At 33.2% G+C, this 25,256-nt stretch overlaps 1 protein-coding gene across 1 annotated transcript; it reads left to right on the top strand.

Moving 5' to 3' along the window:
- Positions 1-1,354: 1,354 nt before the first annotated feature.
- Positions 1,355-23,305, top strand: LOC142331246 (pickpocket protein 28-like). The gene is made up of 6 exons (XM_075377006.1): positions 1,355-1,464; positions 7,661-7,739; positions 12,103-12,397; positions 15,631-15,763; positions 17,463-17,563; positions 22,783-23,305. The coding sequence occupies exons 2-6, from the start codon at positions 7,722-7,724 to the stop codon at positions 22,926-22,928; spliced, it is 693 nt and encodes a 230-aa protein (XP_075233121.1). The 5' UTR covers positions 1,355-1,464; positions 7,661-7,721; the 3' UTR covers positions 22,929-23,305.
- The last annotated feature ends 1,951 nt before the right edge of the window (positions 23,306-25,256 follow it).

Here is a 25,256-nt window from a genome sequence, read left to right as displayed (position 1 = left end):
TCTGCATTTGATAGTCGTGTACCAAAACCGCTCGCCGTCAAGATCATTTTCTCGATGAACAGCTCTCCTGAGACAGTTCACGGACTGTTTCAACAAAGACAATTTTCTACTCCACCGAGAATCAATTCTCAGTGGCATCGATTAAAGCGAGAGAAACGTTTTCTGCCGGGTCTTCCGATCGAATATCATCCGGTCTTCGGTCTACATCACAGAGTCTAGCAGAGAGAGTATTAAAAAATTTAAGCCAGTCCGTCTTCCTGTGCAGGATATTGCATCTATAAGCGTCTCACAACTCCCTAACCAAATCAACGATCACTAGAACAGTCATCAACCCTACCAGGAATATTTTTACTAACAGAAATATCATTATTCGTTTCAGCAAACAATCTCCTTCCGTCTACCGGTTCAGAGTATTTTGGTAACTCACCGAAAACATTAAAGACCGCTAATCCAAAGTACACAATAAAACCTTCAACTAATTCACCGCTATCATCTGTGACTCTACGATGCCAAAGAAGCGACTTACCGTTTACATCATTACCTAGCATGAAATGTTAAAAATGTCGTTTGGTCAAGAGAGTCAACCGAGTTTGAAAACGATTTACTAAAAAGAGGCGCCTCAGGGGCACCCCATTTATTAACGATTGATGGTGATGATCGGTGTAGCCACGCACGAGACGCTCGCATCACCTTACCGCTCTAGCCTCGCACGCAGTCCCCGCACGAAGCCCGTTATTATTATTAAACAGAATTTTTTTAAAATTATTTTATTTTATTTAACGTAAATTTAATTCTATTCTTTTTATAATATTATTCGTTCGATCGTTCGGATCATTTCTGATCGGTTCAAACCCGACTCACGGTAGTAGGGGCTCATAGTACATTAATTCAATTCGTTAAATTTCGTGCTTCAACCGAAAAATCTCCACTACTACATATATATATTTATGTAGCCATGACATTTCCGATAACGTAAGGATTCTGACGCGGGGTCATACATCTAAATCGGTTCAGCCGTTGAGCTGCTACAGTGAAACAAACATAAGTACACGCTAAATACATTAAATTCCTTTTTGGGCAGTCGTGTAAAAAATCATTTCGTCAGGAGTATCATATGGCTTATTTGAAATAAAAATGCGTGAAGGGCAAAGCCGGAAAAAGTTTGTTACTCTTTGCCGGCGTTTTTAATCTCTCGGCATCAATCGTCCTTTTTAAATTGTTTACAGATCTGTTCGTTATCAAATAAAAAAAGAGGATTTAAGTTACACTTAATACTTATCTGTCAAGAAAATGCATCTCATTACACTGAGATTTCTATCCTTTATGTTGTAATTTTTACAGTAAATGCGGTGAAATATTTGAAGAATGTTCGTGGAACGGTAAAGTATTTCCTTGTTGTCAAGAATTTCATTGGTTGTACACAACAAATGGATCGTGTCTAACTTTTAACTCCGAACAGACTATGTAAGTAATTATTCAGAGGATATTTTTCTTTTTTTAACAAATAATGACTAAACGTTTTTCTTAATAGACGATTAATGTTTTTCTGATAATGCTAATCTATATCAAAAGCTTCTGATTTAATATACATTATCGGGCGGGGAAGCAGTTTAGTCAAAGAAGGAAATACGTGTTGCATAACGTTTACTGTTTTTTAAGATATATTTCTTTTTTCGAAAATTTAGAGTATCATATCGATGGATATGCGATACGTATTTATTATTTGATATTTATCGATTTGATGAAACGTATACTCGCATAAATATAGGGTTTAATGTTACTCTTGAATCGGTTATTATATAAAGTGTTAGTAAGGGAATCCTTAAAAACCTTTTACCCGTTAAACATAGAAAAATGAAATTTGAGAAATGCACCGTGAACAGAAAGAGTAGCATTGTGGCACTCATTTTAAACGGCCCTGAAAAACGAAGCTTTTGACGGAAAAAACATTCAACAAAAATGGTTGTCATTTATATTTTTCACAGCCAGTTTCAAACGTTGACTACAGTACACCCTAAGCGGTGGTCTCTTATCGAAAAATAGATCGTTTTAACGAAGGAACATTTGCTAAATTTAATTTTGCTAGTATTTCAACACTTGTTAAAGAGGTATCGTAGAAACTTTTGAAACTAACAGTGAAAAAATTAAACGGTAAAAATCGGTTAGGATTATGACAGTCCAAGGTTTTTTATGTCGAAATTTTTGTTTTCTAATGCCCTTTCCGATGATGTGTCACAACCCTACCCTTTCCATTATAATTTTTAGGTTATTTCCCGTGGATACCTGAAGGTGTGGTCATATCATACCGAAAAAAAAATCATTTCGAGATGATGTTTGACTGTTGAAAAATTATTTAAGGAGCCGTAATTCATTAACACTGTATTTCTTTGTAAATAAAAGTTGTTTCCACGATTACATAAAACAGGTAATGTAATACGACCGATCGTTTTCGAAATAAATATGGCTTTCACCATTCACAGAAGTTGTTATGAAAAAAATTTAGTCAATTACATAACCACCATCTTTTTTTTAACTTTAACTTATATGTAATAAATATTTTAAAAATGAGGTTTTATAAACGGGTGAAATTTGAATTTCTTTTTCTGTTACCGCACTATATACCGGATAAATGTAAAAAGCAAAAATAGTTTTAGATAAAGTTTTTGAGGATTGTAGTTTATAAAAAATACGAGACGCGATTTGAAAGATACATCTGTTTTGAATTTGCCGCCTATATACTTGATGTAAACAGATGGCGCTTGAGTAGCTCAGTTATTTCAATCGATATACGGCTGTTAGAAACAATAGTTTAGTCGTTTTGTTGATTATATTCATTCGTCTATAATGGACGCTTCGATTCGTATTGTTGCAGCGGAAGAATTTTTGCGGCGTTAGGAAAATGACGGTGATGAATTGTTTTATCGGCATTGTTACCGGAGATGAAACCTTTTTTTTTTTTATTATAAGTTCCCTCCTGGTAACCGGTTAGATCAAGTCCTGTCGCAAGCTTACTTGTAGACTGTGGTGAACCATCACTTTGGGATAGACGAGACCAGCTTTTATTATCTTATTTTGCTCGTCTCAGAGGACAGCCAAATCACCCGGCTCTTGACTCGGTCTTTAGAAATCCTAATCTAGGAAAGTATGAGGATCATCCACGTCGTACTGCACCTGTAGGTGTCCGTACCTGGAGTCTGCTGCAGCATATAAATGTTGACACACCGTCATTCTTTCCTATGTATCCTTGCTCATATCCTCCGTGGAGAATAAACCTTATAAATTTTAATTTTGACCTGACTACATACAATAAACAATCAACACCGTCTATTGTCTTTCAGCAAATGTTTCAGTGTGTTCTCTCCAAGATGAAACCAGACGCGGTTGTATACACTGATGGATCGAAACAAAACGATACAGTTGGGTGTGCATTTGTTGTCAATGAAAGAACTTACATGTTTGGTCTACCCGGTATTACGAGTGTGTTTACCGCTGAACTATACGCTATAAATAAGGCTCTAAACATCATTAACCCTAAATATAGAAAACTTCTTATTTGCAGTGACTCGTGTAGCGCTCTCCAAGCCTTAAAAAACTTTTATTCCAAACATCCTATCGTCATTGAAATTTACAACGCAATCGCCGAGTTGAATAATCGCAACACAGAATTAAGTTTTTGCCGGGTCCCTAGCCACGTAGGGATTCCAGGTAATGAATATGCAGATTCCGCTGCCAAAGAAGCACGTAACCAGCCTCCTTTCACCACCCGAGTTGCTACTTCTGATTTCATTAACTATGTAAAACAATTATTAAGAGCAAGGTGGCAAGGTGATTGGACGGCTACCGTTGATAATAAACTCCGTCAGATTAAAGATTCTGTGTTACCATGGGACTCCACATACAGAAAACCCTGGCGTGAGGAAGTAGTTCTCTGTCGATTGCGGATAGGACACACGAGTACCTGTTGTCAAGAGGACAAGCACCTCTATGCGCACGATGCAACTGCCGCGTGACTGTGCGCCACATACTCGTGGACTGCATATGTTATGCGGCATTGCGTCGTAAATTTAAACTACCCAGAAACATCCGTGGTATCTTGTGTAATGATAAAGAGGTTTTAAACCGGATGTTTCTGTTTTTGCGTAGTATAGGGTTAATACAAAAAATTTAATTACTCTAGTCCTATGTATTGTTTTTGTTATCCGAGTAGCGAGCCTTTTACACTCCCTATCGGAATTTTGTTTTATATATATATATTCATATTTTGTTGTTTTTGTTTTTTTTTTTTATGTTTTTTAAATTCGTCTGTGATATTAGTTGTAAGTTTTATCTCTTTTTTTAGTTTTAAGTTTTATTTAGTTTTAATATGATAGTTTTTAACGTAGTTTTAAGTTACATGTTAGTGTTTTTCTTATCCGAGAATGGGCCTTTTACACCCATTCCGGATTTTGCTTCCTGTAATAGTAGTTTTAAGTTTTAATTACTTTTACTTTTACTTTTATTTATTTATTTATTTTCCGGGCGATGATAACGACCAATCGTTTTTCGCCCAAAAAAAAAAATTAAGCATTCGCAGTCACCATATGGTGCCGTGGCAGCAGTTTCTGTCCTCCCTGTCTACCCTACGTATCGGGGTGTTCCACGGGGTCCTTTCAACATCATGGGAACGTATCGACCTCCTCTTCTGGACAGCCGATCTGCCCTCCGCTGAAAGGCTACCCTCCCAGACCCTAACCTCTCAGCACCAGACGAGTGTTGCTATCACACTTTAAGGGTTCCTCATGTCATCATCGGGGAGCTCCAATCCACCCACTCTTGCATGTGGGTAGACAAAAACACCCTAGACACGAGGGCTGCCTTCCTTGCCCTATACGTCGCCACGTTTCATCCCCCCCTTTTTTTTATCAACCCTTCTCTTCCATTGTATTATTTTAAAACACAGAAGGTCATTTTGCTAGAGACCTTCTCTAAGTTTGTAGTCCAGCGGTTTAGCAGTTTCCTCATTTTCAACAATCATCACGTTGAATTGTCGCTTTAAAGTCGATGTTGTGACCTCTCATTACAGCTACTCCATTTACTAATGTAACTTACCAGTATGCCCGTAATAATAATAGGACGCTAGACTTGATCCAGATTTCACACGATGCATAATCAGCAAATATATAATAGAATACACAATACGTGAAACGTAAACAAAAGACAAGATATATAAAAAATGGATTACACGATAAAATTATAAAACACAAGATATAAGCACAATCCACGGTCTAACCATCCTACCGTTTTCTTCTCGATTAGACCTAGAATTCACAACTCAACAATAAGCGGAATACAAAGTAGCACAACAAAAATATCAATATCGTTATATATTACAGGAGCGCTAAATAATGATAATAGATGTCCATATGCGTCGTTTTACAGTAGAGTTGTTTCATCTGGACCCCCTAATACTTCCTAGAGACCAACGACTTGCAGTCACTCTTCCTTATGACTAGTCCAAAAGCGATGCCGGCACTTTTTAACAAAATACAATATCAAGAAATACATAACGCTAAACTATCTACAGCTTAATCCCATGATCCCCCTCGTTTGGGATAGTTGTCACGTGTGACAATACAGTTGGAAGAAACATGACGTAACATAAAAGCATATAACAAGAATATTAATTAACGTAACGATACAGTCATTTCCTTTAAACGTGTCGTCCCGCAGCAACACTCCACATTTCATCTTACACTCAATGCGGATAGGGAAAAGCCAGTACCCGGTCCAACGGTGTCTGATCAGCACCTCATTCCCTGTAGTCCAACTCTTTTTTCACGAGCAAGAGGGTTGTAGAGTCTCTCTTCACCATTCCCTCGTAAACTCCTCTCGTAGGCGGATCGGCGGAACTCCCGCTAGAACGTTTGCTGCCTCCGCCGACACCGTCCTATATGCCGCTATTATTTTAATAGCGGCGCGTCTCTGTAGGGAGGCTAGTAGATCTTCGTTGCGTTTAACGTCCAAGGCCTCACACCAGACCGGCACTGTTTATAATACTACTGACGTCACAGCTGTCATCAGGAGCCTTCTTTTCGCCATTCTTGGTCCTTCCCTGGTTCCCATCAATGTGCCCAGGGAAGTGACCGTCCTTTCTGTATTTGCCGTAACCTCACTCAGGTGTTTAGTGTATTTACCCGACCTCTCCAGCCGTATCCCTAAGTATTTGACAAACGGGGATGATGTCACACGAAAACCCCGCACGGCGATTTCTGTATCTCTTAGGAGACGTCTGCCTGTCACCGCGACCGTTTGTGACTTTTCGATCGCTAGCTTTAACCCCTGCGCTCTTAGCCGCTCATCGACCTGGCCCGCTGCTAATGTCGCAAGCGTCTCTACTTCTTGCTCGGTGCGGCCACTCACCAGCAGCGCCAAGTCGTCTGCGTAGGCTATTACCGATGTGCCTCCCCGGAACCCCAGCCGCAAAACCCTGTCAAACGCCAGGTTCCACAGCAAAGGCCCCAGCACCGACCCTTGCGGTACTCCACCGTGCATCTGGATGTGCATGTCATCTATCTCCGTTGTAACTAGTAGATGCCTTTCACAGAAGTAGTCGATGACCGCCGTTCTTAGTTAAGTACTGATGTTTCTTCGTTCGAATTCTGCAAGGATCGTTTCCCACGGTACGCTATTAAATGCGTTGCGGACATGCAGTAGAATTAGTAGGGGAATCCTCCTGGTTCGCCAGGCGGCCGCCGCACAGGTTCTTATCCGCATGGTTACTTTCTTTAACGCGTCGTTGGTAGACTTCCCTCGAACGAACCCAAATTGGTTCTGCGATAGCCCACCCGAGGCATTTAACTCATTTTTAATCCTGTCTGCTTGATTTCTTATTCGAACGTCGAGCAAATCTACAGTCGATGCCGTGGCGGCATTAATTATCTTCTTGAACGTAAAAGTTTAAACAAGAACGTTCGGTAAAGAAGCTTACGGCTAATGTTTTCTGGGACAAAACGGGTCTCTCGTTCGTCGAATTTAGAGATCGCTGAACTACTGCGAATACCGATACGTATTACAAGACATTAATACACGTATAAAAAAGTAAACGACGTAGGTCGTTATCTAGCGGGATTTTGTTTTTGCACGACGATGTCCGACCGTACACGGCAAATCAGACGGTGAACGATCGGAAAAAATTAGTTGGAAAATCTTCAGTCATCTACCCTATAGCCCTGACTTAACACCCCGCGATTATTTTTTTTATCTTCGCCTTCAACCGTCCAAAACAGGTTCGTCACAAAGGTTTGACGATGACTAATTGAAAAATGGCGTTACCGTACAGTTTAAGTCGCCGGGGGCGGAATTTCTTAAAGAGCGAACAAGAAGCTAGTGAAAAGCTATAAAAATATGTTTAAATTGAAAGCAGCTACGTAGAAATGCGGTAAATAAATGTAGATTTAATACGTAAGTAATCAAATTTGTTAATATTTTTCAGTTTTGCTTTTATTTCAAAACGGACCTGACTTTAAAAAAAACGCGCCTCGTGTGTTTGAATATAAATAATTTCTAACAACGATGCAATTCCATATTATTTAGCGATCTAGCCGAAAACGAGTAGTGAATAAATACATATTTTGTAAGTTAATAATATTGTTTTGTTTTTAACTGAAATATTTTCTATTAGAGGTGGAACCAGATTCAAAGCGAGCAGTATCGGCGAAAGTAAAGGATTACTCGACGTCATAATGAAATCGGAAGCGCATGTAAGTCGACTCCTTTCCGCCCGTTTCGTTTAATTATCATTTAAACAAGGTTATTTTCTTTTTTATTTCTCTCGATAAGGTAAGCATATTCGTTTAATAATTAATGTAAACTTACAACCTTAACTTTACGAGAGCGATTTCAGGAAAGGTTTTAGTAAAGTTTATAAAATTTTTAGATGAATATAAATAGATGTTTTTAAGAAAGTTATTTTGATAAATAGATAAAAACATTCTAACAATGGAATTTTCTGTTATTTTATCTTTCTCCTCGGTTAATTTTTTTTAATAATTTCACTCGGGATGTATTTAAACAAAGTTGTTTCTCACTTTATTAACTTAATAGATTTATTATTATAATGAAAATTGTAGAAATTATATGCAAATTGAATTAATCTAAATACGTTAGTTTTTCATTAATGCCGTTTTTGAAGTTATTTTTTATATTTAGTATTCATACACTTTTTTTATTTTTTATTTTGTGATGCAGCTCTGACCAATGTTTTAACGCGATTTCGTTTTGCTGGGCAGTTTGTGGATCTATCCTTGATGTTGTTTATATATTGTATTATTACGTATCGATCAGAATAAAAAAAAAAAATTAATAATAATAATAACGGTAATAATAAATAATTTAAATACAATTTGAGGACATATAGAACGGAAATGTAGAATTCAGTATTTTTTCTACTTTTTCCTTTCCGGCTATAGCGGCATAGTTGTAAAAGGAAAGTATAGCGATCGGCCATCAGGTACGTACGTGTGTCGGCCTATATTTTGATTAATATCTCCGGACTGGTTCGACATAAAATTCTCTGAAAATGGCTTCCTGAGTTTCCATACAAAGCGTTGAAGGCGTTACACCGTCGCAAGCACTAATAAAAAACTAAACCTGTAACCGGTCGAGGGTTCAATCCCTAGATTAACAACATCGGATGGATTTCCCCAAACGGTATATCACACAATTTCTCTCCGGGCGAATTTGGCTAGATTTCGTTCGGTGATTCAAGTCAATGCTCGGATTGTGAGACTGATGATGCAGTGGACCACGTCCTGATATGAGATCGAACGTTTACGAGCCGTTAGGGAACTCGAGAGAATACATTCCTTTCTGGATCTCCGTATTAACCGGATGATCCGCGAGGAGCGGTTTATTGCAGCTGATTTTCTTCGCGTCTTCTTGAGGTGTGTAGGTCGGCTGAGGGAGTTTAATCGAGGTATTTGATGGTGGTAGGATCCCGAGTGGCTAGGGTTCCGGCCTAGGCGTTGAATCGGTTGGAGGTAGGCGCATCGGCATCTTGCTACGGTTATATCGGTATTGTTAGTTATTCGATTTGGGGCTCCCGCTGGCGGGGCTGGTCGCGCTGCCGGGGTATGGTAGCCTGTGCGACCGCGAACGTGGCTTCTTTCCGCCGGTGGCCGTCCCTGATTGTGACTTTGTAATGCCGCGCGAGACTCCATGATGGGACCGAGTGGTAGTGCGGGGTTTGTCCCCGACTCCTGTGCGGACCGAATTGAGGTTACGATCCCCTTGTTAGGTGACCTAATTCGGTCGAGTTATTCGGGTGTATGTCTAAATTTCTATGTTGCGTGTACGAGTGTAGCGCTGATTTAACTTACGACTCGTTCGTTTTTTCAGGCATTCACAGTCACGAACGGTGTTCTCAAAGTTAGACTAGGCGCGGGGTTCGCGCTTCCGCGGTATCGGTTAGTTGTGTCAGGGAATCGTGTTAGGTCGGATGTGAAAATGTCCATTTGAGGGCTACGTGAAGCCAAATTTGATTTCTATTTTACCGATGCAAATGTCTGCCGAAGCATTTACATCGGTGGCATTCCGACCGAGGCCTGGCTGGTGACTGTGAGATGTAGTCGGTTAGAGGGTCTAAAGACGACCTCCGGTAAAGCCCCTCAGGGCTTAGATCGGAAGGGGTGGTGTGGCGACCGGTAACTTCCCCCTACGGGGTTGGGGGCGTTGAAGGTATTAAATTTTTCACAAAATTAAAATAGAAGAGGATAGTTTTCGCCGTTTTGAATTCTTTATTTTTTGTATAGCGACAGTAGAAAACTGAGATTTATTAAGGTGAAATATTATATTATTTAAATTCCCAAAATTTTAAATCTCTGATTTAGGAACGGGGAATATTCAGCGTTATTTTTAAACGGTTCTTGTCCCGTACCCCCGCCAAGAGCTATCCAGCGTGACGAAGAAAGTGTTGGCCAAATTTGAACTGGAATCAAACAAAAAATATCGTGCTGTTAAATGCCCTATCCTCGCTTCATTTTCTCCCATTTTTTTTTTTTTTTTTTTTTTTTTTTTTTTTTTTTTTTTTAATAAGCATTTATATCTTAAGAATGGATTGAGATATTCGAATGAAATTTGATGTACGTGTATCCAAGAACACCAGAAAAATGAATGTTTTAAAATTTTTCGTTTGAAAATTCTAAAACGGTGGACGTTTAATAACTCCCGATTGAGCGATGCCTCCGTTAATGCTATGCTGTAACCCCCGACGAAAAGAACTTTGCCCGCTTCTTTTTTTGTTTTTAAGATTAAAAAAAAATAATCAAAAATCGATTGCAGTTTCTGCACAGTTAATTATAGGTGTTGTCACCGACATTCTCTACGAAATTATTACTTATTGTGATAGTTTTCGTATTCAGATTTTAAAACGGCAAACTTTGTTTTTTGGATATTCAAAATTCGGTGACTATTAATTCTGTTAAATTACGTTTTATTTAATACAACCTCTCAAACTTCCTTTTGAACCGAACGATTGCAATCGAATCACCGATTCCAATATGATAGTTAACGATATAGGCCGATGAAGTTCGAATCGCAAAAAGTGGATCCGTCATAATTTAATTTTGAGCCGGATTTACGTTTCCGCGGCTATGAAAACGTAAATAGAATTTACTCACAAAGACTTTGCTGTTGTATTTTTTTTCATTTTATTATTATTAGAAAAACGGTTTTACTTTTACAAATATATACAAAAAATCTATTCTGATCCTGTGTTTGGGCATGGATGTATGAATGTGTGTGCGCGCGCGTTTTGTTAAATGTATTAACCGTAACAAATGCAGGAGACCTGATACGAGTCACAAGATATTCCTGAAAATTATGTAGCTACTTTCAAAAATAACAAATATCCCGTGACAAGCTTACCGGAAAAGTGAGGAGTGAGATAGTTTATCTTCACTCCAGATACGCGGTCGCTAATCAGCATTCCAACTTCCACCAAACTGCAAGCAGTATATTCCGGTGTGAGAAATGCCTGTACATGTACTTCATATCTGTGGCTCGATGGTGTATCCAGTCTGTCCGATGTAATATTTAGTGCAGTCACTTAAGTTTAACGTCTTACTTCTTTGGATCGCCGAGTACGATTTATCATTTTTTTTATATAATCTTGTGTATTTTGTTTATTTTTTTGAAAGCGATAAAGTAAATTTTTCCTGAAAATGCTGGCTGAATGTTTTGTACGAGTCGATAGATTATTTTTGTAGTTTTTTAATCTTTTTCTGTATTTTATTACGGTATGTTTGCGACTTCCTACTATCTATGCCGGATGTTTTATTCCATAAAGTTCTTCATTTTCCCCTGGTCGATTAAAAATATATGGACTGTCTCACATTCTAAACAGCATAGAAACCGGTTTAATAAATGGATTGAAAAATGTTACTCCTTTTCCACTAAGTGGAAAGAGGAATAAGGAGCAGGCTGTCAGGCAGCAAATATAAGACAACCCCTCAATCCACCTTACTTTATCAAGGAAATTACCGCTTGCAGAGTTACGAACAAAAAGACAGAAAAAACAAAATAATATAAATGCACTCTATCTAGGGAAATGCACTAGATTGTAATACTTGGATAAAGAACTCCTTCTTACCCGGTATAGTGTAGAGAAAAATGAGAGCTTACATGTCGTGCAGCATGACATGTAAGCTGCTTACAGAGAACATTATTCTTCCAACATAATAGTCGGTCAATAAAGATATTAATCGATGTAAATGTGCATGAAAATTTTATATAAGTTCCACGTGTGGGATGGTCAGATGTGTTTCAGAAGTATCAGTCGTATAAGTGTTTTATTTTATACTTATATTTGTAATTTTTAATCATTTTCAACCGCCATCACATTCTGTCACGCTGCTGAAAATACTTATTTTTATTTTATAAATATTTAATAAATGTGTGTTAATAAGATAAAACCGTAGATCTATATAGGGCTGACTTGTATGGCAAGCGGATACATAACTAGAAAACTTTTTAAAACTACAATATTTCATTAAAAAGAAAGTACAGTAAGAAATACTGACTTTAGACCGATCCTATGTTCATTTAATAAATAAAATGATGTTCCAGGTTTTTGTTCATGATCCAAAAGAAATAAATATGAATGAAGATCAAGGACTGTTTGTAATGCGCAGCTATTCAGTGATTATTTTTATAAAAAACTTAGCGACTGTAATAGCAGATGAATCTGCTAAAGAGCTAAAGTTTAACAAACGTAATTGTGTTTTGCCAGGAGAGTTAGATGATAAAATGTCATACTACCTGATGTATAGCCGATCGGCATGCGAAATTGAATGTGAATTTTACAAACAGATGAATAAATGTAATTGTTCTAAACATACTTTATTAAAGACAAACGATAACGGTAAATATCTTTGTTTTATCTTTTAATATATTATACACGTATTAACAAATAATTATATCAAATAGTTATTGAAAATGTAAAACATATATGTACATTTTCTGAGTGTTTTCTATTTTCCAGTTTGTTTGCATTTTATAATTTTATTACTATAATTTATAAGGGCGGTTCAAATATGAACAGGAATTTTAAACCTGTAACTATTTACTGTGAACAGTGAGATGAAATGCATCGCTTCTAAATGTAATCTCCTCCTGCTGTTATACATTTGTTACAACACAATACGCTAAACTTCTCGATTCTTGAAGAGAAGTCTTTTTTTCTCATGGTATCGATGACCTCATTCTAATTTAATTTCTTTCCTACAAGAAATTCCTTAAGTGGATCGATACCTATCTTAAGTCACAATTTTCTTGTAGCATTTACAAATCTAAAGCGGCAGTATGAGGGTTATCGATGTCCTGCAAAAAGCAAGCAAAAATTTCACAACTTCCTTCTGACAACAAACTCCAGGCTTCAATTTATCTTTTAAAATCACAGTTTAACATTGCACAGTAGTAGTTATTTATTTTATGAGAAACTCAAGCATTCCCTATGAATACTAAAAGAAAATCAAAATAATTTTTATCATATCATCAGTATATGCTGATGAATTAATTCGTTAATGAAAACGATGATTAATTTGTTTTGAATTAAATATTATTTATTATAGCCGTGTTTCATTAACTCTGAAAACTTATCTGCCTATCTTTTTCATACTGCTTTAGAAGTTTTATTATGGTAACCAAAATTTGTTTTAAGGCCATAAAAGTTAGAGAACCCACCTAGCAGTCAATTTGTTAAATTTGAGAGAATATTTTCCAGTTGTTTCCACACCCGCAACTCATTTCCAAGTTTCTTAAAGTAATTTGATGATTTTCTCAAATACATAATACAGCTTCAGTCATTTTACCTTCATCGATTAAACTTCTTGACCCGCAGTGTGTGCGATTAATTTTTAACTCTCTACTGGCACTCTCTAAATAATTTTACCGATCATACAGTCTGGACTGAGAGAGATACTCATTCTAAAGATTATTTTTAATTCTCATGTAAGATGCCATGACCCTTTATTTAAAAAATAATTAATTCCTTGCGCAACACTAATGTGACATTCTTCAAATTTCAAATTCTTTTATTTCTTTCACTTTTACAAAATTAATAATTAATGGAGTAATCCTAATACTTATTATAATTATACTCTAAGGTTATCTATTCATAATCTAGAGCTGATATTAACATTGTTTTGTAATACAATTTAATATTTATTTCTTAACTTAATTGTATAATCGGAAGTGAGTTTTGTAAAAGATGAAAGATTAGGTGTCCACAAGGGTCTTGCCCGTTTTGTGGCACCATCCCTTTTATATTATCTGTTTTGTTAGAGTAGGGGACAAAAAGGAAACAGTTTTATCTTATATAGGAGAATTAGGTTTGGTTCAGTTCGTGATTTACTCTGGTGGAAACTTATCTTTTCTGCAGTTAAGTATTCTGTTTAAACATACTTGTTTGAAACCGTTAGGTATGAAAGAAAGAGCAGCCAAGACTAATAATAATATCAAACATAAAAGTGTTTGTTCAATAAGTCATGGCTATCTTCCTCATTCTCGTTACTTTTTTAATAAATTTTCTGTTTTTAATAACAAATCTCATTCATATACTACATGATATAAAGTAGGTGAAAATAAAATGGATAGGATGCTAGTGAGGATGAGTGATTCAATAACATGAAATCTGTTGGTATATCGTGAAGAAATGTTAATTTTACAATCGATATTTATTTGACTGCAACGGTGATTTTGCCGAAACCATCTCATGAAAGTCATTCAGAAAAATAGCAATTGGTCCTATTTTATAAAAAATGAATTTTATTAACTCTTGTCAGCCTCACATAAAACTGTAAGGGTAATTTTTTACAATACAATGGAAATATTGTAGCGTAATTTCAAAACTAAGTTAAGATTAACCGCATCATCTAAAACAAAGAAATAAGGATCTTAAATGTAATACTAATCGTGAACTAAATAAATGATCTAATAAAATTCATTGTGTTGTACAATTTATCACCTCAAAAATCACGTTAAAACCTCTTGAAAAGATATTTTTATTACTAGAGTGAGACTTAAGTTACAATATACTAGATATGAAGTCATAATCTATTTTCCATCTCTGTATTCTGTTAAAACAGAATAAAAAATCAATGAAATATGAAGTTAAAAAGCAGTTTACCAATAATTGTCAGGATAAATAATTCTAGTCAATCAGAAGTTGACATGAATCAACAGCGAGTCAAGCCAGTGAGCTCTGACTCATATTCCCTGCTTAAGCTCTCATTCACTGTTTTGCTTATTTAAACTCCAAAATGGTGTAAAGATAAAATGAAATTCTTGTTTTTAAATAGAAAATAATAAGAAGAGTATAAAAAAATAAATATTTTATAATTGCATACTTAACGATCGCAAATAATATAAAGTTGTAATCAACTAACCATCTCTACAGCTCTTTGAACATTTATAATTAGCATAATCACAACTCCCTCGCTTAATTACAGAATTGTTTAAAAATAAAATTTAATCGCTATTTTTAAATAGAAAGTGAATACTAGTTAGAAAATTATTATATTTTGTAATTACATATTTTATGTGATGTTACAGCTTCAGGTGATGATTGTACCTAAATCAATAACCAACAATATGTTTCTTTAAATCCTTATACAATGTATAAAAACACGGTGGTAAATGGTAATATCAAAAGCAGAATTCAAGTTATTAAACAGTATTGCCAATGCCTATCAAAAAAGATTATCGGTACAAAAATGATCAAAACGTATTATAAAATATAAGATACCAATAATCTGTTTTGAAACAAAACAGTTTTTTTTTAATATATTTTAAATCGGTTAAGATTTACTTGTAAAGAAACCTTATCAGTATGTATCTATGAAACAGCGATTCTGTAAATTTGTCACTCTTTAATTTCAGACCTCCTTTTTAAGCAGAACATGGAGTACAAGATTTATAAGTTAAAAATAAAACACATATTTTAGAGAATGCAGTTAATTAAAACCGGTTTTAAAACCATCTGCTTGTATGTATATGTAAATGTGTATGAGCACAAGTCAGTGTTTATTTAATATAATAGGTGATAATTCACTTAAGTATTAATGAATAATTTACTGAAGTTTTTCTCTATTCTAGGAATCAACTGCACCAATGATATTCAGTCAGCATATTGTTATTCATCAATGGATCAAAAAAGAACAGAAAATTGTTTTTGTCCTCCAACTTGTGAAATAAATGAGTTTAGGGTTGTGTGGCATCAGTTCAAAAGGTTATTCGTTTATTCATAACATACTCTTAATTAAATAAATTCTAAATTAAGAAAACTTTACAAAGGACAAAAATTCAATGACAGAACTATTTTTCTCACAAATTCATGGCCAAAATTTACTAAATCAAGAAACTATTTTTTTTTAATTTTCCAATACACCGTCTGGACTGAAAGTCAGTTTCCCTAAATGCTAACAAGAAAATAGTTAAACATAAAAAGTTAACAAAAAATGAATTTTATTATTACATGTTTAATAAAAATCAAAGAATGTGTTCAAAATATCATGGTTTTTCCTTTATATATTCACGGTAGCATTTAACTATAAAATTACTCATTTTCTCCTACAAAGTTTTGTCTGATTTATAAAATCAAATAAATGCTAATTATCAGCTTGTGTGATTCAGGATGTTTTGTCTCTGAAGATTGCCCTGAACAAAAAATCACAAGATTTAAAATTTTACAAAATGCAGTTACCATTCAGTTGTTTGTCGGCATCCTATACTTTTAGAAAAAGTTTGATTGAGGTAGACTCTAATTTTTAAGAGCATAGTTAGTAATATTTGAATAACACATTACTATTTTTTCATAAATTGTCACTGAAATGCATTACCAAAAATATATTTCAAACTTTATAAAAAATGAGGAACTTACTGTATATTATTAAAAAAATCTTGGATAAAAGAAAAATTTTTTATAGTTTAAATAAATTATTTGACAGCTGAAAGGATCTGTCGTGTTACCTCTTCTTATTTTTTGAGTTCATTTCCTTCTATTTAAATTTTTTACATAAATAATGTTATTTTTTATGAGTTTATATACGGTAATTATCATAAAATATTAAGACAACATAGTTGCACTCTTATAGCGACTACATTTCATGGCAAAACAAAGGTCATTGATAGATCTCAGCAATGTTCTTCCTTCTGCTAGAAAAAACTAATCGTACTTAATGTTTGATGGGAGCGGCATAACAGGTTTTTCAGCCTTTATCAACTGATGCTTTGCTAACACCATACAGAACGGACGATGGAAGCTGGACATGCAACAGGATTATAGACTCTGCTGACTAGTATGCTTACACTTTGTTGAGATAATTAGCAAAATATTTTCAACAGCTAGTCAGAAGATAATTTTAAAATAGCCCTAGCGTGTATTTTGTTTTGTTGATTGTTAGTATTATTATAATAACATATAATCGGTTTAATACATAAATTAAAAAAAAAATTAAAAATTAAATTTGTTTGAAAACTTATTTGCAATGCAAATGAATGAGATACATGCTACTTCATTCTCTGTTCTCAGCATACTCAGTGATAGAAAAAGAAAAATTAAAACAGGTCTAGTAGTAACATAGTTTTTTTATTAGTATTTAACTACTTCCAAGATGTAGGAATCGGTATGGAAAATACCTCCTGCTGAAGAAAATATACCTCAATTCTGTATGATTGTTTTTGCCGATGAACAAAATGTTCAGACACTTTTATCCTACTCCATTCTTCGAGTTAAAACAAAGGAAAGGAGCAAGTTACTTTAAAACATTAAAATTAATCAATAAAAGAAAAAATTAACAATGCCTGAGCTCACATCATGCGGTCTTTTATGATTCAGTGGTCAGTCATCTTATAATTAAAAAAAAACAATTCTATAAAAAATTAAATGATATTAGTTAACTTCTGTGCACTTAATTTATTTGTTTCAGACTGAATAAAAAGAAGAGCATACAGATCAAAGTAGAAACATTATCACCACAAACAGAAAGAATAATCATGAGGCCAAGATTCACTAGATTTGAAATTTTTGGTTTGTCTATAAAAAATACTTTTTTAGCTATTTTAAAAATATTACAAAATTTACTGAACTTTTTTTTTAATCGACTTGGAACAAATTAACAGCCAGAAATGTAAACACAGTTGAAAAAATATGTTATCAGAAACCTTGCTACTAATAAATGTGATATTTTGAACAAATTATAATTTAGTAGAAGAAATTCTTTTGTCTGCTTGAATGTAAGGGCAGACTAATGCTAAAATTGCTTATAAATCCTTCTAAATGAAAATACTTGTTACTCAGTATGAAAAACTAAGGATAATTTTACAATTTCTTATTACTGCTACAAGTTATATTTTTACATGACTGCTCAAATTAGATTGTAATGTATTTAGGGTATATGTATGTATGTTCCACCATAGCAGCTCAATGGCTGAACTGATTTAGATGTATGACCCAGCATTGGAATCCTTATGTTAGTGGAAGTATGATAGGCTATGTAAATAAATATATATATATATATATATATATGTTTAAAGAAATTTAAAAAATTTGAAAAAGATTATACTCTATGCAAATGTCACCTGCACGCTCTTTAATTGTACTATATTAGTAATTATTCTATATTAAATAGCAATACTTGTCAGCAATGTTTTTTTTTTGGCAGTTGCGTTTTTTAATTTTTATTAATTATAGAAAGTAAAATTATTAAAAAAAAAAATAAGTAATCCTGTTCTTAAGCAACATAAAGTATAAACAAGTGACTTTTACATTTTTCAAGATATCAGTTTTTCTTATAATTGCTTTTTTCAAATTTTATAAAGGTTATTTCTTGGTATATGGTACTAGATTATATGTTATAAAGAAATATTACCTATTTAATATTAAGCTAAAAATTTCCAAAAGTTATTTAACTAAAAATTAAAGAACTTCTGAATGTGAATAACTGAAAAGCAAAGGCAGATCCAGCATCAAGCACAAGGGCGCAAGTCCTACTTCAAACTTGAGAACATGTTTGATAAAGTTTTTATATTCATTGCTGCTGACAATAAAAATTTTCAATAGAGTCAAAGGAATTTCATACTGATTTATAATTATTATTCATCTAGTTTTGGTTATTTCAGAAATATTATTAATGATAACATTGATACAAAAATATTTTTTTTAATGTTTCTCTATGTGTGATACCATTTCTTGAATTGGTTTATTGCATACGATACAGATCTGGAAATGCAATTTTTCTATCACCCTTAGTTTTTAATAAACTACACGCTTCAAAACAAATTAAGGGAAAATATAGTTAAAATCTGTAAAATCTATAATTTTGCATCGCCATACCTGTATTAGAATGTTTTCACTGATACTTATCTTTTATAAATAGCCTCAGGCACATTCTGAATTAATGTCCAACAGTAATTGGCTAGCATGTTAGTATTTTCTTATAGCGGCTTTCCATCACCGAAATGTCTTGGTGGAAATGTTCACCATGTTCGTCACTTACGTCTCCGAGGTTGTCCGGGAAAAAATCCAGATGTGAGTGAAGGAAATGTATTTTCAAAGACATATTACATCCCATAGCTCTGTGTGAAGTAAGAAGTTGATTAACAATATAGTGGTAATTGTCAGATTTTTGTTTGCTGAGAAAATTTTTGTAAACGTCTGTAAATGAAGCCAAGCTGCACTTTCTACATTATTTAACATCGAGTTAAATACATCATCTTTGACTAACTCTCTTATTTGAGGACTAACAAATATTCCTTCTTTAATTTTTCCTTCACTTACATTCAGAAATTTCTGCCTGGAAAATCCGGCACTATTCTTCTTCATTGCTTTTACAAATTTTTCATTAGTCCTAGTTTGATATGAGAAGGGATAAGAATATTTTTTGGGTTCAACTAAGACCTCATGAATAATATTTTTCCCATTTCGAGTTAAGTTGTCTCATTTCTTCCACTCTTTGGTAACATAGTGTTTATCCCTAGCTAGGCTATCCCATTCGCAAAGAAAACGCATGTACTTAGTATAGCATAACTGCATGCCTAACAAAGTAGCTGTAATTTTCAAATCACCACTTATGTTTCAGCTATGTTTTTTATAATATATTTTTTCAAAAACGTCTTTCATCACACCATATGTCCCTTTCAAATTAATATCATACGCGATTGGTATTGAAGCATATTTGTTACCATTGTGTAGTAGAACCACTTTTAAACTAAAATTTGACAAATCGGTGAAAAGGCACCAGTTTTCAGGTTTATGAACTTGTCCTAAGTGCATCCCAACCCCATTAAGGAAAGACACCTGCCTTGTGATGCTTCTGGTCACCACAACCCCCCCTCGTTCCTAGCCCTGATGGCCTTTAACAGGAGTGTCCTAAGGGCAACATAAGCTCATCAGTATTTATGCAATAAACCAAATTATTTTCATCAATAAAGTACTGAAAAAATCGTTTTGTTGGATTCAAAAGTCCAACATTTTTGTATATTTTTTAAAGAAAATTCCAACCTTGTAGTATTGATCCTAACAGTTTAGCTTGAGTTTTTGATAAATTTAAATCCCTAACCAAGTTATTTAATTCACCTTTGATGTAAGATGTGGCTTATTGAAAGATAATTCAAAATCAAAATTATTGTAGTCTTCTTCAGTACTGCCTGATTCTTCATTGCTGCTTTCGAAACATTCATTCACAGGTGATTCAGGAACTGGAATAATTTCACTTTGAGGTACAAGCCTGATTGCAGATTGCAGCAATGAAGGATATTTTACAGTAAGTTTACATTTTTTAGAAATTCCAGACACACTTTCTAAACAAAAGTAACAGTCGGTTACATGATCCTTTGGTTCACGCCAAACCATAGGTACACCAAATGGTAAAGCCTTCCGTGTACCTTTCAGTCATCCTCTTAAATATACAGAACAGTTAGTGCATACTATATGAGGAGCCCACATCTTATCCTGATCACCAATTTTACAGTGAAAGTACAAATGATATACTTTTTTAATTAAATGTGTTATGTTTTTTCTATTTGATTTTACGTTAAACTCACCACATACATAACAAAAGGCATTTACATAATTTCAAGGCATTATGACACTGCACTGTTAACAAACTTAAGACAGCAATAAGACTAACAAAATTAATTCATTCCTAAATCCAGTGCTTAATACAAACAACACAGCTGTGTTTTCAGCTACATGTCTTGGACCTGCACAGACATGATTAATCTTGTCCATGAAGGCTCACTCTTCAGCATTAGATATGATGTCATAATATGTGACTATGATATGATTTAATTCTTTGTCTAGTGTTGTTTATTTATAGTTTACATATTACGTTAATAAAGCTAAATAATAAAAAATGAGCTAACAAAATACAGTATAGGAGCTTAAAATGTTAACTGTACGTTGAAAAATGAAAAAATCCTTTAATTAAAATTTAAACATTTTTCAAAAAATGGTGGGTAATAGAAAGATTCTGAGTTAATATCGTTTTCAGCATCAAAAAACAAATTAAAATCATGTATCGCATGTTAGGAAACAAAAATTATGTTTATCAGTGTAATTGAAACATTTACAGTATAAAGCTAAAGGTAAGGTTGTTCACAATTTTCTCCATTGTATATCCCAAAAGAATATTTTTATAGACATTCACTCTTGTAGTGTCATAGAAAATTATTATTTAAAATACTTCATCTACAAAAGCAAAATAAAAATAGCAATTAAAACTACTGAGCTATGCTTCCCTGCTTTAAGAAAACTTAATTTGATATTGCAAAATTAAAATAATTGCAAATTTCAAAATGATAAATGATATAACATGTAGCATCTTTTAACTCATTGGGAAGGTTCTAAGTTCAAAACCCAGAAAGATGAGGTATTTTTCATGCGCTGTAAATGTTATATATCATAATTTTAGAAACAAGAATTTAGCTTACTTATTTAGTCATTTAATTATCTAACAAAAGAAAAAAATAAAAAATAATATATATATATATATATATATATAGTGTTTATTGCATTCATAAGTAAATGAACAGAAGTTGGCATAGAAATTAACGGTTTTTGGACCGAAACTAAAATGAAATTACCAAATCAATTTGTCTGTAAGTAAATTTTCAAAAAAGATTATAATTTAGTTCAATAAATTTTAGCCTCCTTTTGCAGCATTTTGCAGAGGGCACAATATGATAACCATAAAAATAGTGTCTGGTATGTTTTCCTGGCTATTTTTCAAAACAGGCTTAAAATATTGAAAATCTTCTAGAAAATGTGTTTGCACTGAACATTTTTTAGGTTTGTTTGTATTAATTAATAACACATTGAGAATGACTTATATTTCATCTCTAAAAACATTGATGAGCTTTATAAAGTCACCAGTCAGATTTTTCTATCAGACTGATTGAATCGTATGATATTCCAAAATTCTCCATTTTTTTTTTTTGTTTGCTGGTGATTTATCAGCATGTACAATTCATTAGAAATCAATAAATCAATGGGACTGGGTATAATTATGGGTCTCGAGCCCACAACCTTCCACATGTGGTTAATGCTAACCATCTCTGCCAATTTGACACCCAAAATACACCAGAAAAAGAATAGAAAACATTTTACAAAATAATCCAAAGACAGTAATCACAAGTGTTCCAGACTTAATTACAGTTATATATTTCACAAAGTTTTCTAATCATATAATGTTGAAAATATAGCAAAATAAATTTTTTCTTGGTAAGTAAATAAATTTTGTTTATCTTCAACTGGTTAATTCCTTTCACCATGAATATTACATTTTTTTTTGTCTTCAGTCATTTGACTGGTTTGATGCAGCTCTCCAAGATTCCCTATCTAGTGCTAGTCATTTCATTTCTATGTACCCCCTACATCCTACATCCCTAACAAATTGTTTTACATATTCCAAACATTACCTGCCTACACAATTTTTTCCTTCTACCTGTCCCTCCAATATTAAAGCGACAATATTAAGTGAAGATTACATAGATTTTATTTATTTAATGATTATTTAATAAGAAATAGTATGTGAATAACTGCAAATACCATGTTCTTCAACTCTACTATTGCTTGTGAGAAGTATTCTAAAGCAACTTAAAAAAAAAGAAGATTGTAACCATAACAGACTACATATTAATGGGTAACCATGAGTATAATTACTTTTTGCTTTATATACTCATAAAATTAAATTTAAATTGTGTTTTATAATATCACTTCTTTTTAAATTTACTGCTTTTCTTTTTCAGTTGGACTGGCTTGTTTTACCCGAATTATAACTTCAAAAAGCTTTTTATGGTTTGGATATTATCTATTAAGGATTATATTTATTAAGAGAAACGATGAAAAAAGTAAAAATAATATCGCTTATCAGTATTCTTCATGCCTGATTTAATTAGAATGTTTGAGTGTTGGCTGCAGATCACAGATATTTCAGTTGGAACATGTCTTTAGTACATTTTAAAAATTTATTCACGAAATAAATCTTCAGAATAAACAAAAATCTTAGGAAAATGACAAGGGATTTCCTAGGTTAGATCCTAAATTGAATTATACAAATTACGCAGTCTAACAATTTTATGCCTGTTTTCACTTCCTTCAACAATTTTGAATTAAAATTAATAATAATCTCTATTTTTTATAAAACAAGAACAAAATTGTAAGACTGCATAATTTTGCTCTCCACTTTGTTTCAACTATATCTTATATAAATCTTATCTTATAAATATCTTATTTAATAAATTTTAATTGTGTTTGTAATAAGAGGTTTAATTTTAATAAAACAGTAATTCTAATGAAACAAATATCTATGGATCTATTAATGAGTAATAAGTTAAATGGCTACCGTTTTGGATTTTCAAAGTTATTTATTTTGTAGTTGTTATCGGGTACACTTACACTAAATTTTATCAAAATATCTATATCCATTCTTAAGATATGAATTTTTATTGAAAAATCACAAAATGATCGACAGAGGGAAAATTAAGTGAAGTAGACGTTCTTGTTAATTTGATATCCTGAATCAGTCCCTTAAGTTTTTTACATCCCTCCCCAAACACTCACCATAAAAGAATAAATGTTTATACAATTTCTTGTAAAAGTAAAAACAAATATGTGAAGATGCTAAATAAATCAAATACATACAGTACACCAATTTAAAAGATATTAATGGAAATAAATTAAGCCCAACTTTTATACACCTCAAACAATGACAGACATAATTCAGAGTTTATAAACTAAAGCCTAGTATTAATAAAAATCACTTTGGTTTTGAAAAAGAAAATCTTTCAGTTTTATTGTAAATAAATCGGTCAAAAGATATTTTTAAAGCAAACCAGTGATTTGTTATAAATGAAAACCGAAGCATAATAATGAATTATCATTATTAATTTTTAATGATAATGTATATCATAATGATGATAATATAGTTTGTAATATATGTTTTAAGTAACTTTTTTGCATGTTATATATATATATACATATATATACAAGTACAGGTATCCTTAAAAGGTGAGACCAAACTCTAGGAAGTGATTCTACTTAACACACTGAAGAAAAAATGTCTATTAAAAATGTATTATTTACTTTTATTTTATTTATTCTATTAAAGAAAAGAAATAAAGAAGGCAAAAAGTAAATGAATTCAGTGTGAATATGAAAAATTTCATAAAAAAACAACATAATGATAGGTTTTGTTAAGAAAGCCAAGGTTACCGGCCTCTTACCTTTTTCTTCGTCTTACAAAAAATATGATAAAGATACAAATAAGAGACTGTGGAGAAAACTGAATTATAACTTAAGAAGAACAACACAAAAAACAAAGAAGAATTGGCTTTATGAGATTGTTCATATGTAGAAAATTAAGAAGAAATAAGATGGCAAGAATTAATGTGCAAAAAGGTAAAAACAATAACATGGAATAAGCGGAGGAAAGGTACAGGCACTAAAGAAATTGTTATATAGTTAGAGGAAAAGATTGAAGGGTGGAATGAGTGTATGGAGGAACTACACTGGACAACAGAAAGTCAACTAATCTTCTTACAAAGGCTGGAATAAATTAGAAAAAAATGAAGTAGGAGCAGCAAATTAAAACGAAGTTTTATGGACGATTTCAGGAGGTAACAAAACTGCATAATGAGATCTACAATACCGGGTAGAGGTATGTCACCAGATTGTCTTAAAACCATTACAGTTCTATTTCTCAAGAAGCACGGTGTTGTTAAGTTTTAATCTTCTCTTCAACCTCTGAATCACCAACTATGCAATTGGTTCAATATACTGTAACTGCAAGTCGTATCAAAAGCATTTTCTAGGTGGAACAAAACGGCAACAAAATGTTTCTTAAATATAAAACTATTAAATAAATAAATTTTTAGGTTCACAAGTTGGTCGGTTGACGAGTTGGCCGGGACTTTGTTTGATGTAATGATAAGCATCCAGCAAGACTGAATAAAAAAAAATTAAGCAAATGGTTATAAAAGAACAACATGGATTTATGAAGGGTAGAGTCATTACAGATGCGACTAATCAAAATAATTGGTGACAGATGTATGGAAGGAGAGGAAGGAACCGTGTCAAGTAGAGAACTGATGGACATAATTAAAAGCTAAAAAATAGAAATCCAATTATACAAGAATACTGGTTTGCTTGGCATTTCACCCACCACCACCCTATTCGGTCGCTCTGAAGCATACGAACAAATGTCTGTGCCACAAACGGCTAC

Source organism: Lycorma delicatula, chromosome 10, assembly GCF_047948215.1.
Source record: "Lycorma delicatula isolate Av1 chromosome 10, ASM4794821v1, whole genome shotgun sequence".
Classification (NCBI taxonomy): Eukaryota; Metazoa; Arthropoda; class Insecta; order Hemiptera; family Fulgoridae; genus Lycorma; species Lycorma delicatula.
The sequence above is the reverse complement of the archived record's forward strand: the minus strand, read 5'-3'. Positions and strand labels throughout refer to the sequence as shown.

Excerpts from the sequence above, each read along its gene's own strand:
- LOC142331246 (XM_075377006.1), top strand. Across the intron at positions 15,764-17,462 it reads GTGTGGCATCAGTTCAAAAG|ACTGAATAAAAAGAAGAGCA; the intron begins GTTATTCGTTTA and ends TATTTGTTTCAG. Across the intron at positions 17,564-22,782 it reads CACTAGATTTGAAATTTTTG|TTGGACTGGCTTGTTTTACC; the intron begins GTTTGTCTATAA and ends TTTCTTTTTCAG.